We start from the raw sequence: 20,237 nt of genomic DNA, 5'->3' as shown, positions 1-20,237 counted from the left end.
AACCTAGAAGTCATGCACAAACTGTTCCAAAGATCAAAGCAGCATAATTACAGATTGTATCATGTATTAACCAAAAATGACATCCTGGCAATATGTGCCAAATCAGGGAATTCATCTAGGTTTTTGCGGTCAGAGGTTTGGGGTCCTATGACAGATACATCTCAGACGTATTCCAGACAACTTCATAAGACCAGCAGATCACTTTGAGATGATATGGTTCTGCTGATGAGGTGGAGATAGCAATGCCTAGTTCAAAAGAAACGTGACAGATCACAATGGCCATTCTCTCTGTCTCTCTCTTTCTTTTTTATTAAAGCTTTTTATTTACAAAACATATGCATGCGTAATTTTCCAAAAGTGACCCTTGCAAAACCTTCCATTCCAAATTTTCCTCTCCTTCCTCCCACTCCCTCCCCTAGATGGCAGGTAGTCCAATCACATGTTAAATACGTTAAAATATATGTTAAATAAGAGCCATTCTCTTTGGCAAAAGGCAGATTTATTTAGGAAAATAGGTTATAGACAAAATGAAGGGAAGAACTAGGCATCGAAAGTGGCAAATTTGAAATAAGAATTGGGAAAGCATAGTTATCAAGGGAAAAGATAAATTCCCCAGGGAAACTCACAATTAGCCAGGAGAAAGGAAATATTCTGTGAGATGGGAGTAAGCCATTGACTAGCAGGTTAGACTAACCAGAGTTAGGTAGAGTAAGGAAAAAGGGAAGGCACTATGAGGAAGAGACAGAGACTACCTTATAGTTGGCTTAGTCCTGAAAGAATTTAGTAAAGATCTTCATCAGAACCAGATCTTTTATAGGGGAAATATAGCCTTGGGGGTTTCCCAGGGGTAAAGGTTGGAACTCAAGAGGGAAGCGGGATCAAGGAGGAGAGCAAGTGCCGGGAGCTAAAAGTTGGGGGAATCGAGTCAGAGTGAATGCACTTGGCAGACCGGGTCCCAGATTTGTTTAAAAATATGCAAGTCACTAACTCGAAAGGTTGTTTGAAGATGCGCAGAAGTTGGGGGATGAACAATGGGAGTTGCTGAAGAGTTCCTTCCTAGATAGTCTGGGGATTATTTGATAATGTATAATAGATTCTTCCTGACAGGGGAAGAGAGTGACATTACTGATAACTTTGAGATGATTGGATATGTTAACTCTGAAGTTTTATTGACAAGTTTGAAATGATCTCAGTAGCTAAGGTGACATAGATAGGAGTTAATCTGTCTCCCCCTCCAAAACCCTATAAAAATAAGATTTCATACTCCCTTCCCCTGAGTCCATTTCCACAGAGTCCATGTTGTGGTAATCTGTGTCTCTCCCCTTTCTTGTCACCACTCATCTTCCTTCACCATCCTATCCCTAATTTCCATACTATCCTTTCTCTACTTGTCTTTGTACTTTCTGCACTCTTTGCTCCTGTATCTTGTGTGCCTTATTAAAGGATTACAGCATTCTCACTTCTCATTGCCATTGTTGTCTTTCTTGATGAAACCTCAAAGCCCAGAGTGCCTGCTCCATTCTCTAATTTCATAAATTAAATATCAATGAAGAGGCCATATTTGAATTCAGGTCTTCTGGACTTCAGGCCCAGAGCTCTATCTGTCTTATCACAAACTGCCTCTGGGCAAATCCTTCTAGTCCATGTCTGCCTAGTGTATGTGGTATAGATTATAACACGCAACTGGAAAGGCAGTCCATAGAGTTTGTGTCACCCACACATACATATGTGTGTGTGTGGGTGTGTGTGGGTGTGGATACACACACCCACACCCACACCCACACATACTATATAAATATATACACACACACTGTATATATAGACTCATACACATACATACATATATATCTTGGAAAAGACATTACAGGTAGATAATGAACTAGGCCCAATAGAGAGTGGTGTGGAAGCCATTTAAGCAATAGTCTATTCTTTCCTATGATCAAGCTGATCCATATCACTAAAACCCATCTTTAAAAAAAATATTTTTTAAAATAACCTTCATTTTCTAACATATCTCTTCCCAACTACTTCCCTAAATAACAAAGAATGACAAAGAGGAAAAACAATCAATTTCTAAAATTAACCAATATATCAATTGACTCAGACAGAATGTGAGAGTTTCAGATCCATAGTCCCCACTTCTGCAAAGAAGGTAAGAAGGTGTATTTTCTTATTTTATCTTCAACAATAAGTTTTTAACAAGTCAAGCCAAATCAAGAAGCATTTTTAAAATATCTACTCTGTGCCAGACACTAAACTATGAAAAAGATAAAAAGCAAACAGTCTGTGTTCTCAAGGAGTTCACGATCTATTGGGGGAGACAACTATCTACAAACAAAATATATGCAGAATAAACTGGAGCTAATCTCAAAAGAAAGTACTTAGGTTGGTTTTGCTGTACTAATTTTTTTTCAAATCCCCTCCCTCTCACTTTTTTTTTTTAATCAAGGGAAGCTTTAGGGGTTAGAAGAGAGCATGAGTATATTTTAAACAAATATGAATTAAAATCAAAAAGTGTGAATACAACTTTAAAAAATTTCTTAAGAATCAAACACAAAAACAAAACAAGAAAACAGAAGAACTCTACTACTTTAACAATAAGGAAGGAGATCAAAGCCTCCTGCAGAAAGAATGACAGCAAGCAGTGTTCTATTAAATAAAGCACACAGAAAGAGATATGCTTCATCAGTGACTCCAAAGCAAGGAAACTTAGGCTTTCACAAACTAGTGATTGTTATCATGAAAGAAAAAAAAAAGGCTTAAAGTCTGAGATGCTGTATTTTACCTCTGAACTGCTCCTTCCTCCATTCTGCACCATTTGACTTCATAGGAGCCTCTGAGAAAATGCCCAGGGATGCCTTCAGAGAAGTTGGTATATGCACTTACCATGATGGAAAGTAGCTAGCACTGTATGTTCTTAAAGAGTCCATGCCCAGATAAAGTATTATTATTGATTTAGAATAGGAACTTAGTGAACCTTTCACAGGCACCATGGATTCCTCCAATCTCCTTGTATCAATTTACTGTAGTACTGGATTATGAGTTAAAATAACCTTCTGCAGCCAGCAAACCAACTTCCCTGTTCTGCAGTCCACAGATATTTTCACTCCTTCTTGAATTAATTTCATAAAGGATATATACCATTGTTTGACTCAGTCTCCAGGCCTCCTATTCTCATGCTGGCCTTTGGCATCTGATGTATGCTTAGTCTTGACCTCTGATAGAATTCTAATACTTCATAGACCGTTTATGTTGAAAATTGAACATTGTATTCTCTTCTTCCTCCCAATGTCTGCAAGCTCAGGATAAAGCTTTTATAGTTCTTCTGTTGAAAGCTCTTTCCTACTCTTCAGAACCTGGGTATACTTTGGAAGGCATTTTATTTATCTATGATGACCTGGGAATTTGAATATCTGACATTGTCCTTCTCACTCCTCTTTCAAGGAACAATCATCAATTCCCCTAACAAGCATATTTCATGAAAATAACTAATATTTATATAGTACTTCAAATTTTACCAACTATGCTACATACACACTATCACTGGAGCTTTATCTCAGCCTTGTGGGGAGAGTACTAAAGGTATTATACTTCCCATTTTACAGATAGAGAAACTGAGATTCAGAAAAACAAAGGATTTCAAAAAAGTAAGGGTCAAAATCAAAATCTGTAGTCAGTTCTCTCTGATGTTGAGTCCAGCACTCCATCCACTATACCATGAACAGTTTTATTTACAAGTTAAAGAAAACAAAACTCCTATTAATAGCTTAAAAAGAACGATGTCCACTTGTGATCAATCTCATTAGAAACCTTTGCAGTTTCAGTTCCTCTAGCAATATCCTTGAGATTGCTCCTTGGGAGCAATCTGGAATTATGCCCAAAGGGCTATAAAACTCTGCATATCTTTTGACCCAGCAGTGCCGTTATTGGGTCTGTATCCCAAGGAAATCATAAAGGAAGGAAGAGAACTCACATGTGCAAAAATGTTTGTAGCAGCTCTTTTTTGTGGTAGCAAAGAACTGGAAAATGAGTGGATGACTATCAATTGGAGAATGGCTAAACAAGTTGTGATGCATGAAAGTAATGGAATATTATTCTTTAAAAATGATGAACAAGCTGATTTTAGGAAGGCCTGGAAAATTTTACATGAAATGATGCTGAGTGAAATAAGCAGAACCAAGAATACATTGTGCACTGTAACATCAAGAATGTGCTATAAGACATTATGAAAGGCTTGGTTCTTTTCAGTGCTTCAGTGATCCAAAGCAGTCCCAATAAACTGGGGGCAAAAAATGCCATCTGCATCCAGAAAAAGAACTAAGGAGATTGAATGTAAATCAACACATGCTTTGTTCATTTCTTTTTTCTAGTTTTTTTTCCTCTCCCATGGTTTTTCCCTTTTGCTCTGATTTTTCTCTCCCAACATGATTCATAAAGCAATGTGTGTTAAAAGTAAATAAACTTACTATGATTAAAAAAAAGAGAGATTGGTTCCTTGGTTCTGGTTTCTTGGTCAATGGAGCTCTTGCCTCAGGATGCTTTTAGCAGATCTCATTAGTTATTGTTTTCTATCTCTGTCCTCTGTAGTCTACTCTTATGACATTATATTCTAACAGACAGTGCCAAATAGCTTGCCAGAGTCTATTTATCTATGCTTTCAAGCCTGTATCTCCCTAATTTATTTGGCAAAGCCAGTCTTAGACTTTACTGGTTATAGGTTTCCCACCAGCCATAGGAAGCATTATCTTTCTCTGAATGCTAGCAATGTATCCTTCTACTCAACTTATTACATAAGCTTAATGTAAAATCAGTTTGTGTTCTCTTTCCCCCAGTACTTGTTCAATGTTTCCTCCATATATCATCCCTTTCCACTGGGTCTATGGACTGAGGAGAGTATCTTACTCTGTCCTCAATTATTTTGCTTTCCCTTTCTCCTGGGCCATTGAGGGAGTTATTCAAATGATCTGAGGCTTCTTGAAGACCTCTAAAAAGGGAGGGGGTGGAAGAAATCATGGCAACTCATTTCCTTTTTGAATAGCTCTAATTGACAGGAATCTTTTTTCACCTCAATTCAAAACCTGCTTCTTAGAATTTTATTCCCATTGCTACTAAACTAACTTTCTCTATTTCAAATCTGTTGTTTTTCTTCATGTTTTTCAGTTCAGGTCACAAATCTTTATGACCCCATTTAGGATTTTCTTGGCAAAGATATTGATTTGCCATTTTCTTCTCCAGTTCTTTTTTTTTTTTTTTTTTTTTTTTAACAGATGAGGAAGCTGAGGCAAACAGAATTAAGTGACATGCTCAGGCTCACAAAGCTAATAAGTGTTCAAGGTCAGATTTGAACTCAGGAAGATTCATCAAACAATGAATATGAGCTTGGAAAGACTTTCTGACTCTAGGTCCAATTATCTATCCACCCAAGTGCCCTTCATACCTGTAGATAGCTATTATATTTTTAAGAGAAGCATCAAGTGCTGAGGAGGAGGAAAGGGTGGTTTAAGAGTGGGAAAGTTCTGAGTTTGAATCTCATCTTGGTCACATACTAGCTTTTTGATCCTGTGAAAGTCAGTTAATTTTCTCTGAATCTCAGTCTCCTCATCTATAAAGTGGGAATAAAAATACCTGTGTTACATGACTCTCAATAAAATGTGACAAGTCCCTAACAAGAGGGGAGTACCAAATCATCTTCTCTCCTGAGGAATGTGTATGCAGGCCAGGAAGCAACATTGAGAACCAAACATGGAGCAACTGATGCATTAAGATTGAGGAAAAAGCATGACAAGACTATATACATTGTAACTTTATTTAACTTATATGTAGAGTACATCATGCAAAATACCAGACTAGATGAATCAAAACTGGAATTAAGATTGCCAAGAGAAATGTCAAAAATCTCAGATATGCAGGCTGACATTCTGAGGGCAGAAAGTAAGAATTAAATATTTAACATCTACTGGTCATCCTGCCATTTAGGGGAGGGGGTGGGGGGAGTAAGAGGTGAAAAATTGGAACAAGAGGTTTGGCAATTGTTAATGCTGTAAAGTTACCCATGTATATATCCTGTAAATAAAAGGCTATTAAATAAAAAAAAAAAAAAAAAAAAAAAAGTAAGAATTAAGAAGCTTCTCGATAAGGATCAAAAAGGAGAGTATTAAAGCTGACTTGAAATTTAACATAAAACAAAAAACTAAGATCTTAGCAACTGATCCTATTATTTTCTTGCACATACAGAGAGAAGAAGGTACAGATCAAACTATTTAAAGGGTTCACAGCAGACTAATTTTAAGAAGCAGACTAATTGTGACATTTACATGTCATAAAGGTAACCAAGAAAACTTTAACATAAATGTTTTGAAACAAAAGATCAAAGTTATACAATAATCATCACCAATATTACCTAAAATCAAGGTTACTTGTATTCTAGTCACCTATTCTCAATATGCATTAAACTAGCACATTTTGAATCTCAGATGTCTCATGTAGTCATCTGTTACCAATATATCTTTTTGTGGACAATAAGCTTTATTCTCAGGATAAACAATACAGTTTAGAAAATGTAGTTCTTCAATCTTGAAACTTTGGAGAATTTCAATTTATATATAATTTGCTATTTCCATTCTTATCTAAATCATGTACTTGATATTAATATATTTGTAAAAATTATGAGAGTCAGGATAAAACTTTGTGGGAATTTTTTTTTATTTTGCATTACTATCTGGTGGTCAGGATAAAACTTTGTGGGGGGAAATTATGAGAGTCCAATTGTAAAATGAACTCTTCTGCTTTTCTGATACTTTAAGTTAATTAATTTTACTTTCTTTACCATCATTAATATATAATTTACATGTAAAATCTTCAATCCAATTTTGAGAACTTATTATTATGATATACTCAAAGTCTGAATTTCCATGACAGTTATACTGGAAGTCAATCGTGTGTGTGTGTGTGTGTGTGTGTGTGTGTGTGTGTGTATACATATATATATATATATAGTTCATTTAAAAAAATCTAATCCTGTTTTCTCAAAATTTACTTTTATTTAGAATTTTTGAAAGAAAACTTTTTTACAAAACATCTTTTGTCTTCTTACTTAGTCTAATCATTTCACCTTTAGGAGAATATCATCCCTATGTATTAATTTGACCATAAATATTGATTAAAATTGTAAGATGTTCATCCTATTATAATAACTCAGAGCTGTTTCACTATCAATCTATTATTTAATAGATTTAGTATTGTAATCAAAGCTCAAAACAATAGTAAATTATAGTTTTGAGATTTATAGAAATTTACTATAAAAGGAAAAGGGAACATAGTTAAAACAATATCATATATGTTATTATATAAATATATATATATATATATATATAAATATAATTTATATTGAAGATGGTAAAGAAAATGAAATTAATTTAAAATATCTCATAATTTTAAAAGGCAGAAGGATTCATTTTATAGTTGAACTCTGATAAAGCTTCCTTTTAAGAAAGGAAATAGCATAATGGGGAAGTAGAGTCAGGAGGATCTTATCTAGACCATGACAAAGTTGTCCCCAAAACTTTTTCCAGGCACAGTCATCCACATTTAGCAATTCCCACACTGAAGCAATTCCATTTTCTATTATTGGTTTCATGACAATTCAGACAATTATCCCTGTAATGAAAGCTCAAAATGATAGTAAATTACAGTTTCAAGAATTTTTAACTTAAATAGCAAGATTTCATTAAACACAACTTAGGATTTGAGAATTGTTCTGGTGTATAGACTACCTATATTCTGGGACTTCATATATACAGCAAATACCTGATAGTTGATTCATTGTTAATATGTTTATCTTCATCTTTAAAACACCATATATACTTCATAAAAGCTAAATTTTCAAATGAAAATTCACTATTATAGTAAACTTATTACTATTGTTAGCATGTGTTTTACAATAAATATGCCTCATTAAATATTTAACATTTTTCAAATATCTATTTTTATCACATCTTTTTAAAATACCAATTTATAGTCTAACAAGATATTATTATAATAATTATAATCCTAATTAAAAAATGAAGCTGTTTTGTCAAATAGCATTTGTTACAATGGTCTTTCAAATTTTACCTTATAAAAGAATTTAGAAATACAGTAATAACATAAACAATATCGTGGTTTTAAAACATAAAAAAAGACTTCAGATGACATGATTGAATTTTTAAATTATCCCATATAAAAATGATTTTATTACCCTTTAGAAAAATACAGACACAGACACAATGACAAGAGAGTCTGAAATAGACACAAGCAATGTTAACAAAGCAGGCAGTAGGGGTAGCTATTTGGTACAATGGATAGATCTGCCCTGAAGTTAGGAGGACGTGAGTTCAAATCCAGTCTCAGATACTTAACATTTTACTAATTGTGTGACCCTGGCCAAGTCACTTCACCCTAATAGCCTAGCCAAAAAAAAAAAAAAAGTAAACAGTAACAGTTCATAAAGAGGTACATGATTATCAGGGAATACAGTTTTAAAAACTTTTGAAATGTTGCAGAGGCCATAAAATTTACAAACAGCAGACACACAAAGAAAGGCTGGTTAACAGAGGTATGCAGTTTAAGAAAGGATATCCTAGTTGAATGATCCAAAAATGAACCAGGTCACCAGAGGGACTCTTTAAAGAATGGAAAGCTCCATGAAGGTAGGAATTGTGAGGATTGTAGCAATGACAAGGGCAGAGGACTTCCCAGAAAAGGTAGGGAGGGGAGGGTGTTGGACTCCGGAGAAATAAGTCTCCATAGGCACATAGTCTGTTCCCACTGGTTCTGAGAGTACAGATGAGTTCCATGTGCCATCCCACTTCTGACACCAATTAATATTAACCAGACCTAACTGGCCTTTAATTCATGGAGGGGTTTAGCTGAACAGAGCAGGCTAGAGACAGGAGAGTCAGAAATAAAATAGAAGTTTAATTTCAAAATGAGTTAAGTAGCTTATAAGCAAGAAAGGGGATCTAGAGAAGTGCCAGGGCCCTGTCCCTCGTAGGGCTACCTGCTTTAGTGTGGCTAAACCTTGATACTTTAATGGTTATTTAGTGTGCATGTCCCTGACAATGAGGGCTAACGCATCAAAAGTTCGATCCAGAAGACTGATGAGACTTATGAAAAATGCCTATTCTGACTACAATCCTACTTCTCCGTTTCTCAGAAAGTTGCCTCCATGACATCTCACAAAATTCAACACCTGCTATAGCATCTCATGCTGCAACCATCCAGAGGAATAGGATGGAAGAGACTTTGATAGGGCTGTTTGGATTCCTCAGTATATGGACTAAGATAACAGCAGCTTCATAATGTTGGACAAACTTACTGATCATGCTGTTGGGAGAAAAATAATTGCATTCCCATAAAACAAAAAACAGAATTGTTACGTTCCATGCCAAAGTGTGAAGGGGCAGGTCGAGTCTCCAAAAGCCCCCACATCTGTGAATCAACATACTTGAAGGAATTGCAAATCAGCTTTTACTGATGCAGATGTTCTTGTGAGTTGGGAATGAAATAAATTGGAGGCAAGAGGGGGAAGAGTAAAGAAGTCAGAGAATGCAACTGCCTCTCAGTCTCCTTGTATCATTATTATCCTCTCACATGAAGGGATCTATTCTGTTGGTCAGAATTAGATCCCCAGCTATTACTAGTATGTGGCTCCTGTAATACCCAGCAGCCACTAGCAGGTTGATCCTGTAACAAATGGGCATTAACAGCAACAATAAGACAGGGACTTCATCACTACAGCATGTCCACTCTTGTTGAATGCTTGTCTGAGTTCAGAGAATACCTAGTGCTGGCCAAAGCAATATAATAATTGTGTATTTTGCCAGAGGGTGAGATCATCCTGAGGGATAAGTGCAAATGACTGTTGGTTATACCAACCTCAGGCACAGATTATTTTCTGGGTCTTAATTCTGGAAAACAGTGTCTCCTAATAGCTTGACAAATGCTGAGACTGGTCTTATAATATAATTCTCTTAAAGTCTCTTTTAGTAAGGTATTTCTAGATTTTCATCTAGAGATTCCATATCAGAATTCTACTTCAAATTCTATAAGGGAAGAAGAATAAATTTCTAATGTACAAAGATCCTAGAAAGAGGTAAAAGATCTTATTGATAATATTGGATGGGACCTATGATTTTATTGGTGTAGAAAGCTTCCAATGAGTAATTTTCTCTATCTGGAGGTCTGTGCCTTCTTTGACTCAGAGAGTTGTCTGCAACAGAAGTATTAAACATGCAGCCTTGGGTACTCTTAAAATATAACCAGTTAATATTTAACAAAATAAACGAGAATACAACAAAACATGAAAAACTAAAATCCAAATCATCATGCAGCTTGCAAGAATCTTATATTAATACCAATATTTCTATTTGAGTTTGACACCATTAGCCTAGAACACATTGAAGTTGGTAAACATATGTGGGGTAATAGTATATGTCAGAAGGTGTTCAAGGAAAGCTAGTATTTCTGGCACCAGGACTTGATTAGTTGTTTTCAGGGATACTTATCTACCCTTGGTGTTCACCTGCTATCGTACTCTCACCTTTTGTTCTAAGAAGCTATAACATGCACAGTTGTTTTCATTTCATTTAGCTGCCCTTTTTTTGTTGTTAGTGAAAATGTTTAGAGATGTATACTTTTTTCTCTATGGACTGATTTGAGTAAATACTAAAAATTTTGGCAAAAGTTGTTTTGTTTGTTGAAATGATACATTTTTATAATTTGTTTTTAATCCATAAATTCTTTAAAATGAAAGGATTTAGTTTGAATTTAGAGCTTTTTCAAAACAAACATAATTTTCATCAGTTTCATAAAGATGCCATGCCTATTGGCTTAGAAATAGGTATACTCTTTTTGGTTACAATTTAACAATCATTAAAGAACCAATAGATTTAACTTTTCTAAAATTCTTAAGTTCTTTATCTTGTTAGATTTGTCTAGTTTTGAAAGGGACACATCAAAGTCATCAAGTATTATACTTTTATCTATTTCTCCTTATAATTTGATTTTCTCTTTTATTAATAAAATAGTAGACCATTTTGTTTATATGCATAAAATATTAACATTTTTCACAAATGCCTTTAAGCATAGTTTCCTTTCTCATCTCTTTTAACCATTTCTTTCTCTTTCTCTTGTTTTTTTCTCACCTCCCTCCCTCCCTTCTTCTCTTCCTTCCTTCCTTCCTTCCTTCCTTCCTTCCTTCCTTCCTTCCTCCTTCTTTCCTTTTTTTCTTGAGATTATGATCGCTGCTTTTTAAAAATTCACCTAACACAATCAATTGCACTCTTATTCCTCCTTTAAAACAATGAGAATTTTTTTTTTTGCTTTTATTCTCTTGTACACATTATATTGTTCCATTCTAATCCATTTTGCTATCCTTTTCCATTTTAAGGGTAAATTTATCTTATTCACCATGATTACAACTGTTGATAATTGTGTATTTCTCTTCATCTTTTCATGTTGCATTTTTCCCTTTCCTTTTGTCTCTTCTCTTTATGAAGAAGATAGCAATGATAAAAGACAAATGTGAGGAGTGTTAGTGATTGCTTCATTTGGTCTCATGGATGAGTTTAAAGCAAAGACTTGGGTTCAGGAATTTAAAGGAAATTAGTATTTGTTAAGATGATGTAAACAAAAGCTTTATTGTTATGTGTAACAGACTCTTTCCTAGTATATTATTTTCCTTTTCCCTTTTTATTTCCTATGTTAATATCAAAATAGCTATATCTTTTTTGGCATCATTTTCTTTCATTTGCTCAATCCTTTCTAGGTTTCTCTTGATATGTGTTTTTGCATTTCAAAGTTCCTACTCAGTTCAGTATGAATGATTGAAACAACAGGAATGCTTGAAAGTCATAAAATTCAGAGAAGCTCCTTTGTTCCTTGTAGAATTATAATTATTTTTACAGGATAAGCTGCTTTTGATATAAACCTTCTAGAAGATTATACTCCAAGATTTCTAATTTATAGTAATAGCAACCAAGTCTGGTGTGATCTTGTGGTTCCTTGGTACTTTTTTCCTAGCTTCGAATAGATCTTATTTTTGCCCTTTGATCTGGAACCTCTGAATTTTGGGTTTAATGTTCCTTGTAGTTTTCATTTTGGGGGTTTCTTTGAGGTGGTGACTGGAGATTTTAGTGGATTTCAAGTTTGATAAGAGCAATATGATATGGCAGTCAACAAAGCTAGTGTGGTCTTATATTACATCAAGAGGTGTTTGGGGAAATAAGGTGATATATCCATTATATAGACTGCAGTCAGAATATTTTGTCTAGTTTTGGGAACCCCCAGCTTCAGAAAGACATTTGCTGGTGAGTATCCAGGGAAGGACTTCTAGAATGGACAAATGAACAAATGAATGAATGAAAAAGAACTTTAGTGATTGCTACATTTCAAGAACTATGCTAAGTGCTGGAGATACAAATAGAAAAATGAGATTATTTTTTGTGGTTTAATTTGTAGACAACACAAATGGGAAGTTTTAACTGTAGGTAAGATATAAAGATTCAGTAATCCAGGGGTAGGGCAGATGGTAATGCATCTTCTTTAGCATAATTTTTCTAGATAAAATTATATTCATTTATGAAAAGAACTTTGGTGACAAAGACTTTTCGGAATCTTATTTAACATTCTTTTCTTTTTAAATTGATTCTAGATTCTTTCCTTTTCTTCTACCCCTCTCCTAATCACTGGCATGGCAAATATATCAATTATACATGTGAAACAATGCAAAACATATTTCCTTTATTAGCCATACCACAAAAAATGAGAAAATAACATTGCACTTTAGATTTGAGTTCATTGATTCTCTTTCTGGAGAGAGATAGCATTTTTTATCATAATTCCTTTGGAACTGTTGTAGATCACTATATTAATCGGAGTTGCCAAGTCTTTCACAGTTAATAATCATTACAACATTGCTATTGATATGCACAATAATTTCCCAGTACTTCTCATTTCACTTTGCATCAGTTCATATAGGTTTTGCCACTTTTTTTTTTCTGAAACCTCACCCCTTGTCATTTCTTATAATACAATGTACTCCTTTATAATCATATGCCACAACTTGATCAGCCATTCCCCAATTGATATACCCTTAATTTCCAATTTTTTGATACTATAAAAAAGAGCTGCTATAAACACTTTTGTATGTATATCTCTTTTTTTCTTTTGCTTTGATGTCTTTAGCATACAGTCCTAATAATGGTATTACTGGGTCAAAGGATATACAGAGTTATTTATAGCCCTTTGTGTATAGTTCTATATCATTCTTCAAAATGATTGGTTCAATTCACTACGCCACTAATAGTTTATTAGTATACCTATTTTTCCATCAGCCCCTTCAGCATTTGTTCTTTCTGATAGATGTGAAGTGGTACCTCAAAATTGTTTTACCTTTTTCTTTTTTTTATTTTGTTCTTTTTGTTTTGTTTTGTTTTACCTTTTTCTAATCAAGTGACAGATTCTTTTTTGTTATGGGCCAGAACTCTGAACTTGAAACAAGGATTCCTACAAGGTACTAAGAGGAATTGATGAGACATGGTTATCTAGTGGTGCTTAATAGTTCTCTAAGTTCAATATGATTGATTTAATCTTATAACAAATAATGGTTTCCAAATGATATGATTGGTTTATACTCAGTGTAGAGCATATAAGCCAAGGTTTTGCAGCCAAGGAGAGAGATTCATTTCCACCTTCAGTCAGGCTTATGGGGGCTCTCCTGGGAGACTGAGAGAGCTCGGATTCAGAGCTAGGGAAGACAAGCAGACTGGAGGCTGAAGCGCAAACCCTTGGACTCAGATTCATTCTTCCCATCTCACACCCCATGGTGGCACATCTGTCTTCCTGTATTTTCTCCACTAAAACCAAAACTCTGGAAGGCCTTTAAGAAAGCTAACCGGGGCCCTGGGAAAGGAGACAAGACTTTGAGAGAGATAATAAAGGATTTGGACTTTAATCTCTGGCTACTCTTGCGATTACTCTAACTGAAACCAAGGCTGCCCAGAAACCTCAAGAAAACCAAATAAGTAAAAATAGTACAATTTTTATATGACTAGAGTTTTCTGATTTTTTCTTCTGAAAACTTACTGTTCATATCATTTGATCATTTATCAAGTGTAGAATGGCTTTTTTTAAAAATAAATTTGACTCAGTTACCTTTTTGAGAAATGAGATCTTTATCAGAGAAACTTATGACATTTTTTCATATTGCTTTATCTATATTATTTTTTACTAAATTGTAGTTTCCCTGGCTCTCTCTTTCAATCAGGTTTATTTACTTTTGCTTTGTCTGAGATCATAATAGATTCTTTGACCCTTCATTTTCAATGATGGGTGCATCTTTCTGTTCCACTTTCTCTCTTGTTCACATGATTAGATTCTAATTTCTAACCTATTCTTTTGTTCACTTCCATTCTAGGAGTTAGGTTTTTGCCATTCACACTCAAGAGTTATACTCACTGACTGTGCATTTCCCTCTGTCCATTTTCTTCTATCCTTTTTATCCTGACCCTCCTCCTCAGAAGTCTTGTCTAGTTTCTGGCCACTGAATCCTCCAGTCTCTGTCCTTATCATTCTTCTGATATTTCTTCTCCTCTTACCCTCATGAGATTCAAGCATTGCCTACTAACACCCCCATTTTCCCTTCTATAAAAACTCTTTGTGGAGAACCTTCTTTATGTGAGAAAATTTTCCACATTCTATTTCTTCCTTCCCCCTTCTTCCAGTATGCCCCTTTTTTTCCCTATAATTTTTTTTGGTAGATCATTCCAATATATTTGATGTATACCCTTTGTCTATGCAGACTTCCTTCTAACTTCCCTAATAAAGTTTATGAATTAGATTATCTTCCCATGTAGGGATATAAACGCAAATCCATTGAGTTACCTATGATTATTTTTTCATGTTTACCTTTTATCCTTAAGTCTTCTGTTTGAAAGTCAAATTTACTATTCAGTTCTGATCTTTTCATCAGGAATACTTGGAAGCTGTCTGTTTCATTTAAGAACCATTCCACCCCTCCACCTCAAGAATTATATTGAGTTTTGCTAGCTAAGTGATTTTTAGTTGTAATTCTTACTCTAAATCCTCTGGAATATCATATTTGAAGCCCTCCAAATACTTTAATGTGGAAGCTAATTCTTGTATAATTCTGACTGTAGCTTCATGATATTTGTATTCTTTCTTTCTGACTGCTTGTAGTATTTCTTCCTTAATCTGGGAGATCTGGAATTTTATTATATTTCTGGCAGTCTTCTTTTGGGAGTCTCTTTTGGTGAATTTCAATTTCTATTTTAACCACTGGATCTAAGATATTGAAGTGATGTTGAAATTTTTTTTATCAAATTTTCAAGTAATTAATTCTTAAATTATTTCTCCTCAATCTTTTCCCAGGTTAGTTGCTTTTCCAATGAGATATTTTATATTTTCTTCTATTTTTTCAAAATTATTTTTTTGAAATTTCAGGGAGTCATTAGCTTCCACTTACCCAATTCTAATTTTTAAGAAATTATTTTCTTCATTGAGATTTTTGTACCTCTCTCCCCTTTGACCATTTCTGCTTTTAAAGGAATTCTTTTCTTCAGTGAATTTTTGTAGCTCCTTTACCATTAGGTCAATTCTGTTTTTTTTTTATTGTTATTTTCTTCAGTGATTTTTGTGCATTTTTTAAAAAACAAAGTTGTTAATTCTCTTTTCATAATTTCCTTTCACCACTCTCATTTTTTTTTATAATTTTTTTTCCTCTACCACTCATATCTCTTTGACTCTTTCAGGAATTCTTGCTGACTTTTGAGTTCAATTAATATTTTTCTTTGAGGGTTAACTTGTGGGTTTTTTATATTCTTCCTTTTAAGTTTATATATATATATATATATATATATCTTCTATGCTACTAGAGAAAGGGGATAAGGGTAAGGAGTCTCATAGCTTCTCCCAATCAGAGAAGCAAGTGAATCCAGATAGGCATAAATATGAGTCTAGTGGATTGGTAGATCCTTATTGATAATTGAAGTGGTGCCTCAAATAATTTATTATCCATCCCTGAGGGTAGGTTTAACAGAAAATATTGTCACTCTCCAGATGATGTAGAGAAAATCCTAACCCTAAAGGAGGATCAAGAAACAAAAGCTTCTGAAAAACAGGAGAGTGGGGTGAGGGTGGGGGGCAAGCAAAAGGGAGTAACTATTTCTCCCCTTCAATAAATGGCTCAGGAGGATCTTCTACAGAACTAAAGCTTACATATTTCACTAAGTTTAAAAAGCATATTCACTTTATTCTCATGGTAATTTTGTGAAGGAAGCTGAGTAGTTATACTAATTTTGTAAATGAGAAACCTGAGAATCGCAAAACATCAAAAATCAGATTAGAACCAGATTTCTAAATCTTAGTCCCAATGCATATTCTACTGTAGTAGGTATTTCTTTCTAGAATGTTTTTTAGACTTTGTCAACGTTTTTTGTTTGTTTGTTTTTTACAATGAGGCTGAATTTGTTGTTTGAACTTGCCTGTACTGGATTAATATAATTAACACATGTTTAAGAGGGGGATTTATTATTATTATTATTAGGAGAAGATTCCTAGGAATGAATGGAATCCATCATCAGGCTCTTACATGATTGGTGTTTTTCACTGGTTGAGTTCTAAGCAATTAAGTCCAGAAATGAATGGACTTTACTAACAGGTTGTCATTTGATTGCTACCTTACTCTTGCCAGTTTCTAACCATTAATATCAGCAAAATAATAATGACACCAATTGTAAATAAATCCCAGTTGGGTCCGAAGGTAGCATTCAGCTGTTCCCATTTCTCACTAAGCTGTTGAGGAAAAAAGAAAATGTAGCTTAGCAATGTAGATGTTGAAATTTTGAATTATTGTTTCAATGTTCTCCCTTTTTAGTCTTATCTACTTTCCCACCATAAATTCTAAGTTTTACTTCAACACAGTTGGATTGTTCTGTCCCCCTGAATATAACCTGAACTTCCTAGACTCTGTACCCTTATTGATACTTTTTCCTGTGCCTATTAATCTTCAGCTATTGAATTCTTTGTTGTTGTTGTTTAGTTGTTTTCAACTCATGTTCAGCTCTTTGTGATCTCATTTTGAGTTTTCTTGTTAAAGATACTGGAGTGGTTTTCATTTTCTTCTTTAGCTCATTTTACAGATGAGGAAACTGAGGCAAACAGGGTTAAGTGACATGGCCAGGGTCACAGAACTAGTAAATGTTTAAGGCCAAATTTGAACCCAGGAAGATAAGCCTTCTCAGTGCTCTATCCTGTGCCACCTAGCCTCTCCATGTGAATTCTTCTAACTTAAATGCCCACCCACCAATATGAATATAAATCTTGATTCTTCTAATCCATAAGACTAGAAATTGAGGGAGGAGGAGGATTTTCTCCTTGAGATATCACCTAGCACTTTGTTCTGTGCTTCTGTGTTGCCCTTAACATGTTATTATTTTGAATTATAGTGATGTGTACATATGAAATCCCCATATGTCTCTTATCCAAAACAAACTTTGAATATGTTTTTGCATATATTTATATATGCACGTGTTGTTTTCCTTCTGTAGAATATAAGCTCTTTAAGGACAGGGAATGTTTATTCTGTTTTAGTAACCTTAGTGCCTAAAAGTATCTGAAACATAGTAATAAATGATTATTGAGTTGAATTCCTAAGTTCTAAGTTCTACTGGGGTAACAACTATTTCTTATATAGATAAAAACTCCAAATATACATTGAGAGGAGTTTTTAACCATTTCTTTAATATAGTATTCTTAGTATAATGCCTTGTACACAATAAATTTTGGGAAAACCGAATTGAATTCTTTCTCCTAACATGATAGACATACAATCTATCATCAAATCCATACCATAGGCATCAAGAAAAACCTTGTGCTTCCCTGGTATAGCCTTTAAAAGATCATTGTGAGTACCACCCTATAAAGAGGCATTGGAATGGAACACTGAGTGGAGGTTAGCAAAGTTTAAAATACAATTTCCTCCTTGTTCTATACCTACACAATACATAGGAAAGGTGTCCTTCCATCATTGAAAATTCTAATCATTCTTTCACATTGATAGCACTAATGGGCCACAGGACCGTGGACTTCCCCAGACCTGATCATGTCACTACTTTGATACTATCAGCCTTTCTTGAATGACTCATTGATGTCACTGATGTGAGTACTGTCACCTGTGCTACAGACTACAAAATTGTTTCATGCTTGCCCCTCCTGTACAACTTCAGTTCACACTCTGCCTTAGTTTCCTGCTAATGATCTACCCAAACTCCCAGAGGCCATACTCTAGCTTTCTCGACTTTGCCTGTACACTAATGTAGTACATAAATTGTATATTGATAATGTCTCTTGCTTCATCAGTCACCCATCTTTTTTTTCCTTCCCTCTGATTACATACTTTCTCCTGCATATTTCCCCCTTTTGAAGCATGAAAATATTTGATCAATGACTTTCATTGCTGATTTCTATTTTTATATCATTTGGCTTGTAAAACATTTGTTGCATTTTGCCTTATAGTATGAGATTCGTGTACATTATCATTTGGACCATGTGGAAGTTCCCTGCTGGAAGGGATCGTTTATTCTTTAACTTTATCTTCTAGAGACATAACTAGGAATCTCGGTATCTAGGCAACTTCAGTTTTCAGGAGGAGGAATGTATGGAAAGTGAGCAGGGACTGATATTAGTAAGCTATGAGAAACACCCTCACCACAAAAGAGGGATATAGGTAATGGGCTATTCTTTTTTTCTCTTCCTTCTCTTCTAATTTCCATTGGCCTAGGACCCTATATCCTCACCTTCTCCTAGAGGCTTCTTTCTCAACAAAACTCTACAGGAATGTAGCCTGGTAGAAGAGTGGAGATGTATAATAGTGGCCTCTGGACTGCTGTGAGGAGTGAATATTCCCTACTCCCTTTCCCAAGATGATGGCATGTAGACAGCTGCTTTGCCCTAATGTCTGTTTTCCACTTAGCACCTAGGACAGTTCCTTTGACACTGACATCCATTTGACACACAAATACACACACATACACATATGTGTATATATATATATATATATATATATGTATATGTGTTATGTGTGTATGCATGTGTATTTCATTGCCACTATGTTGCAGTCAAGGTATGATGTGTCCAACTGTGGCCAGTTAGAACAACATGAGTATGGAATGCTCTACCACAGATCAGGCACAAATATACATACATACATACATATATATATATTATATATATATATATATATATATATATATATATAAAACATATGCATGTGTGTATACATCAATATCTATAAATATACATTTAAAAATTTACACCTATGTAATGATTTGAGCATTTCACTTAAAAAGAGGATTACTATAAATTGAACTTCTCCTTCCTGTCTTAAAAAGTGTGTGAGAAAGTTCAAATCAGACTTACATTGTATATCATGACATCTTTGATCAAATGCATCATTTCTAGTTTCAAGAGTGCCAAGAACACTGGTATGTGGGCATCTGGGTTTGTATCAGCAGCCAAATCATATAACCTTCTGGCCAAATGAATGTCCTGGGAACACAAAACAGCAGACTTCTTGTTAAAAGATGGCAGAGTAGGTCAGAAAATTCCTAGAGCTCTCCACATCTTTCCCACAAACAAGACAAAAAAAAATCACCTCGGGGCAAACATAAAACAGTCAAAATAAACAAGAATTGCAACAGATTCAAAGAAAAATATCAGGACAGAGGTTTGGCCCCTGTGAAGTATAAACACCTCTAGGTCAGTTCTCCAGCAGCAAATCTTGAAGGGCTAGCTAGGTTAGCAGGTAGCCTTAGTCACAGCCACAGGAATTTTCACCTCCCACATAGTGTGGGGAGTCAGGCATCTGAGTCCTGGAAAATTGAGGGGGTCTCTGCTGATAAGGAACACCAGGCCCCAATAGTGCTGATGAGATGTGGTCCTGGGTGAGAAGGAACAAACACATCCCCAGAGAGTGCAGAAGCAGTGGGGCAGGGATGTTGCTGCCTATAGGCATTTACAGAAGGGCAGAGTTCTTTGTTTCTTTTTGTATTTTGCATTTAAATTTAAAATAAGTAAGGAAAGAAAAAAAGAAAAGAAGGAAGGAAAGAAAGGAGAGAGGGAAGGAGTGAAGAAAAGAGGAAGGAAATTTCTAAAATAGAATCAGTAGGGCAAATAAACTA

At 34.7% G+C, this 20,237-nt stretch overlaps 1 protein-coding gene across 1 annotated transcript in view; it reads right to left on the bottom strand.

Annotated features, from left to right (window-relative positions):
* Nucleotides 1-16,566: 16,566 nt before the first annotated feature.
* Nucleotides 16,567-20,237, bottom strand: part of SEL1L2 (SEL1L2 adaptor subunit of ERAD E3 ligase) — a 160,507-nt gene continuing 156,836 nt past the window's right edge. Inside the window, exons 19-20 of the mRNA XM_023494876.2 lie at nt 19,477-19,605; nt 16,567-16,851 (exon numbers count right to left, since the gene is read on the bottom strand). Coding sequence (XP_023350644.1) covers nt 16,738-16,851; nt 19,477-19,605 — 243 coding nt within the window. The 3' untranslated portion in view covers nt 16,567-16,737. The remainder of the gene's footprint in view (nt 16,852-19,476; nt 19,606-20,237) is intronic.

The sequence above is a fragment of the Sarcophilus harrisii genome, chromosome 2, assembly GCF_902635505.1.
Source record: "Sarcophilus harrisii chromosome 2, mSarHar1.11, whole genome shotgun sequence".
In the NCBI taxonomy this organism is placed as follows: Eukaryota; Metazoa; Chordata; class Mammalia; order Dasyuromorphia; family Dasyuridae; genus Sarcophilus; species Sarcophilus harrisii.
The sequence above is the reverse complement of the archived record's forward strand: the minus strand, read 5'-3'. Positions and strand labels throughout refer to the sequence as shown.